This window comes from Myotis davidii, unplaced genomic scaffold (genome assembly GCF_000327345.1).
Source record: "Myotis davidii unplaced genomic scaffold, ASM32734v1 scaffold111, whole genome shotgun sequence".
NCBI lineage: Eukaryota > Metazoa > Chordata > Mammalia > Chiroptera > Vespertilionidae > Myotis > Myotis davidii.
In genome coordinates this window covers 4,064,721-4,070,423 of record NW_006284347.1, presented here as the reverse complement: position 1 = coordinate 4,070,423, position 5,703 = coordinate 4,064,721, and the positions used below count along the sequence as shown (strand labels likewise).

The 5,703-nt window shown below is 41.3% G+C and overlaps 1 protein-coding gene across 1 annotated transcript in view; it reads left to right on the top strand.

The window, feature by feature from the left end:
- The window catches only part of DNAH12 (dynein, axonemal, heavy chain 12), a 250,257-nt gene that overhangs the window by 99,295 nt on the left and 145,259 nt on the right, over window positions 1-5,703 (top strand). The window contains 3 exon segments of the mRNA XM_015571050.1: window positions 1,191-1,310; window positions 1,613-1,769; window positions 1,999-2,171. Of these exon segments, the coding sequence (XP_015426536.1) occupies window positions 1,191-1,310; window positions 1,613-1,769; window positions 1,999-2,171 (450 nt within the window).

Below are 5,703 nucleotides of genomic sequence, written 5' to 3'. Positions count from 1 at the left end.
GAGCATTATGCTAAGTGAAATAAGTCAGTCAGAGAATGATAACTATCACATGATCTCACTCATTTGTGGATTATAATGAACATAAACTGATGAACAAAAACAGATCAGGGAAGCATCAATCAAATCTTCAAACCTCAGAGGGAAGGTAGAGGAGGGTGGGAGTAAGAGGGAGAGATCAACCAAATGACTTGTATGCATGCATATAAGCATAACCAATGGACATAAGACACTGGGGGTAGGGGAGACCAGGGGATTGTCAAGGGTGGGGGGAAAAAAGGGACACATATGTAATACCCTTTGTAATAGTTTAAGCAATAAAAAAAAAAGAAAGACATGAAAGTATACTTTGAAGTCAAAAGCCCAGATTGTTCAATATAATTGAACAAAATACAGGGTGAAACAAAAGTAGGTTTTCAATTGTAAGCCTGTTGAACACAGAGATTATTTTATTATTATTTAGCAATTATATTATTTTCCATAGGAACAACTGTAAACTTACTTTTGCCCCACCCTTCATATGATTATTCAAATGATATACTCTGGTCATACAAATTTTTAGAATTGCTATGGATTAATAATACAAGGGCTCTAACTACTAGGCCAATTTTCCACTAAATTGTGTAAGTTAATTTATTAGACTGATTTATTTATTTACTTTTAAAATGTTTTTATTCATCTTAGAGAGAGAGGGAGAGAGAGAGAGAGAGAGATAGAAACATTGATGAGAGAGAAACATTGATCATCTGCCTTTTTCATGCTCCCTACTGGGGATTGAGTCCACAACCTGGGCTTGTGGCCTGACTGGAAATTGAACCAGTGACCTGTTGGTCCATGAGACAATGCTCAACCAACTGAGCCATACTGACTGGGCTGATTTATTTTTTTACAGTTTAATTTCTGTAATGGAAGTGCTATGTATTCTAATAGAAGTAATATGTATTCTATTCATTAAACTTGACAACGCTCCACAGCAAAAGAACATAAAAATTAAATACATATTTAAAAAATATAATCATAATTTATAAAAAATGTTCAGGTATTTGAAATAGTCACCTAATATTTTTCATGACTATGTGATATTCTAGCCTACAATGTACCAAATATTTTGCTTCTCTGTTGTTAGACATTTAGCTTTTTGCTTTTTCCCTTTAGAAATCTTTTAAAGTTAGAAATTCTTTTTTATTATTCAGGCTTATCCAGACTCTACAAGAAGAGACTGGGTTCGAGAGTGGCCAGGACAAGTTGTACTTTGTGTTTCTCAAATGTTCTGGACTTCTGAGACACAGGAAGTTATAAGTGATGGGGCAAAGGTAAAGCATTATTTGATTTTAAGTAACATTCTTTTCTATATGCTATGTTTCTTTGTTAGCTCATCTGTTATTTTTAAAGCCAATTTTCTCCTGAATTTCTACATGTAGCATTAAAATTATATAATTATTTGAGAACTTCTTATATTTTCTGCTAGGCTTAGACAAAAATCACTCTATTCTATAATTCATTTCTCTGTTGAGGTATATTATGAAGTCAGAATTGTTTTGTATAAGAGTAAATATATAAAGCACATATTTTAGGTGCTATATGAGATTAGTTTAATTGCTTTTTTATTTTTTAGGGATTAATTAAGTACTATAAGGAACTTCAGAATCAACTAAATGATATTGTAGGGCTGGTAAGAGGAAAACTATCGAAGCAGACCAGGACTACTCTGGGCGCTTTGGTTACTATTGATGTCCATGCTAGAGACGTGGTCATGGACATGATTGATGTGGGTATGTGACTTTTTTCTTTAATGTTAAAGATAAAATATTAATAACTTCTAGCAACAAAGATTTATACTATATGTATACTATAGAATTTATTATATATGATCTTTTCTACATATTGGAAAACATGAATTGTTTTAATATTTGCTATATTTATAAAAGATGATAAAATACCTATTTTTCAAATTATTTCTATTTTAGAATCAGGTATCCTGTTTTACTTTATTCTTTTTAGGTGTCTCACATAATACAGATTTCCAGTGGCTTGCTCAGCTTCGATATTACTGGGAATATGAGAATGCTCGAGTTCGCATCATTAATTGCAATGTTAAATATGCTTATGAATATCTTGGCAACTCACCTCGACTTGTCATTACTCCTCTAACTGACAGATGTTACAGAACATTGGTATGCATTTAAATTATTTTAATTCACACATTAAAGTTTACTTTTTAGTGTGGTCATATTTTTTTGTCCAAATTTAACATGGCTATCCTCATTTTATTCTCTTATTGGTGATAGTTGAATACAGCTATTCCTTCCTAATTCTAAATTTCTTTTATGTGAAATTATCATAATGAATATTTAATTCTTGGTGCTTTTGTAGAATACAAGTATGTTTAAATTCTAATGTTTGAAAATCGTGAGCACTCCCATTGGGAATAATTAGAAAAAGGAAAATACTGAAGAAATAAGAGAAAAATCAAAGCTTTGGAAAATATTATCAGTTTTTGCAGTGGAGTTCTGGGAGAGATGACAAGAAGATGAGGAAAGTACAGCTGGGCCTTAGAACTCCAAGTTAGTTCTGTTGAATAGGAGGGAGAGACTGGAAACGTAGGGAGTTGGCCCTGAGGTCTATGTTTGGTGGGAAGGTATGGAAGATAGAGCAATGACTATTAAAATAGAAACATTAGGATTAGGGTTGCCAGATAAAATACAGGACTCCCAGGTAAATTTGAATTTCAAATAAACAACAAATACATTTTTAAGATAAATAAGTCCTAAATATTGTGTGGGACATATTTATTCATTGTTTATCAGAAATTAAAATTTAACTTGGCATCGTATATTTAAATTTGCTAAATCTCACAACCGTATTTGGAAATTGAGGAGGAACATCAAGAAACACCAAGTAAAGTAAGTAAAATTAAAGTGTCTTTGATTGAGTTCTCTAGAAGCAGAGATGAAATGACAATTGTTGGGCAAATGATTTACTAGAGAATGCTCTTAGTACAAATCTGTAAGGAAGTGAGGAAAACAGGGGAAAGCTAAGGAGAGATGTGATTTCATTGGATATATATCCTTAGCCTGATCTCACAGGAGGTTTTGGAGCATGAATTACATCACAAAGGTACTTCACTTTTAGGCAAAGGGGCTGGCTTTTATATTCCTTTATAGTCATTGGCTATGGGTCACCCATAGGTTTAGGGGTATAAGTGAGCTATCAGGTATTTGCCAGTGAGGTAGCTTCTATTAGTTGAGAACAATTTCCAGGAAAAAAGAACAGGTGGGAGCTATTTGTAGCTGACACTCCAGCAAGTGGGAGATGGATGCAATGGTCAGTAAAGGGAATATGGGTAGGATATTAGTGCATCTACAATAAAATGTTTCACCAAACCCTCTAATCTCTCACGAAGCTACCTGAGGGCAGATACCACTTCTGTGTTGGTTTCTACTCTAGTGTGAACAAGTACATAATTACTCTTTAAATATTTGTTGAGTAAATGAATCTCAAGCTTCCATGTCCTATCTGGACCCTCAGAGACATCAAAAGCTGTGAATACTTAAAAGGTGGAAGGTATAAAATCAAAAGCACATTAAGCACTTGTATACAGCACTAGAATGAAAAACAAAATAAATCTCCTAGGATATGTATTGTCTATATACTAGTGACCTGGTACACAGATTTGTGCGCATCAAAAGGCAATTAACTAGAAGGTGGCCAGTGGGGCAGGACTGGGCGAGATGGGCCAGACACACTCTGTTGCCAACCTCCCACAGTCTCTCCCCTGCTGGTCATACCTGGGGAGCGCTGTGGCTCAACAAGTGTCCGTGGAGTCAGTATGGGGTCCCTCTGGCAGGTGGGGTTCCTTGGCCTGGCCTTCGGGGATCGGGCCGAAACCGGCTCTCTGACATCCCCCAAGGGGTCCCAGAGTGTGAGAGGGCACTCTGCAAAGTTGCTGTCATACAGGGTGTGGAATGCAAAAAAAAGTGTGCAATAAACCAGATTTGGGGCGACAGTGCCTCCCCAATAAAATAACCCATGGCCAAAGGTAGAATCGCACGGCCCCATGAGGAATCATGCTCCCTCTTCTGTGATTTTGGGGCGTGTCACCTGAGAACCGCTGCTGCCAAGTCACTGTAGCTCGGCAGATCATTCGTTGAGCATCTGCCCCCTGGTGGTCAGTGTGCATCATTGCAACCGGTCGGGCGGACAGAGGAACACTTAGAATATTAGCCTTTTATATATCTACTAGAGGCCTGGTGCACAAAAATTTGTGCACTCCGAGGGGAGGGAGGTCCCTCAGCCCGGCCTGTGCCCTCTCGCAGTCTGGGACCCCTCGGGAGATAACACATTGCTGGCTTAGGCCTGCTCCCGGGTGGCAGAGGGCAGGCCCAATCCCTAGGTGCAGCCCCTGGTCGGGCTCAGATCAGGGCCGATTGGGGAGTTGGGGCGCCGCACCCTGTCACACACAGAGCCGCAGGGCGATCAGTGGGTAGGGGAGCTCCCTCCTATCAGGCACAGAGCAGGGCTGATCAGGGGGTTGGGGCGCCTTCCCCTGTCACGAACAGAGCAAGGCAGATAGGGAGGTTGTGGCCCCACCCCGTCACACACAGAGCTGCAGGGCGATCAGGGAGTTTGGGCATTGTCCCCTGTCCCCCTGATCCCGGTGCCAGGAGGCCTTGCGGCTCCGCTGATCCCAGTGCTGGGAGGCATATTACCCTTTTACTATATAGGGTAGAGGCCTGGTGCATGGGTGGAGCCGGCTGGTTTGCCCTGAAGGGGGTCCTGGATCAGGGTGGGGGTCCCCACTGGTGTGCCTGGCCAGCCTGGGGGAGGAGCTGAGGGCTGTTTTCAGGCTGGGGGGGACTGAAGCTCCCAACCGCTCCTTTTTTTCTTTTTTTTTTAATTCTGGGCCAGCTTTAGCTTTGAGGCTTGGCTCCCGGTCTTAGGCCTCCGCTGCTGAAAGTAGGTTTCTGGCCTTTGCTTACAATGTTGCAATCCGACTGGCTGAAGCCCGGCAGGGTTCTGGGGGTTTGTTTAGCTTCTATGTTTGTTACATAGTTGCTTGCAGCTCAGAGGCCTGCAGCGGCAGGCGGGGAACGTTGGAGTCCTCCGTCACTGAAGCAAGCAAGCCTCATGTTAGGTTCAAGCTGCCTGGCTGCCCGCCGCCATCTTGGCTGACCGTTAATTTGCATATTGCCCTGATTAGCCAATGGGAAGGGTAACAGTTGTACGCCAATTACCATGTTTCTCTTTTATTAGATAGGATCTATATAGATATATGTATAAAAGCCTAAGTGATCGTTCGACCCGTAGCTATGATGCGCACTGACCACCAAGGGGATAATGCTCAACACACAGGCATGGAAACATGGAACAGACTGATGAATCTCAGAGGGAAGGAGAGGGGGTGGAAGAGATTAACCAAAGATCTTATATGCATACTCGAGGCTTGGTGCATGGATTCTTGCACTGGTGGGGTGCCTTGGCCTGGACTACTGATATTGGGCCGAAACCAGCTCTCCAACATCCCCCGAGGGGTCCCAGATTGTGAGAGGACACAGGCCAGGCTGAGGGACCCCACCGGTGCTTGAATCTATGCACCAGGCCTCTAGTCCTATCTAATAAAAGAGAAACACGGTAATTGGCGTATGACCGCTACCCTTCCCATTGGCTAATCAGCGAGATATGCAAATTAACTGCCAGCCAAGATGG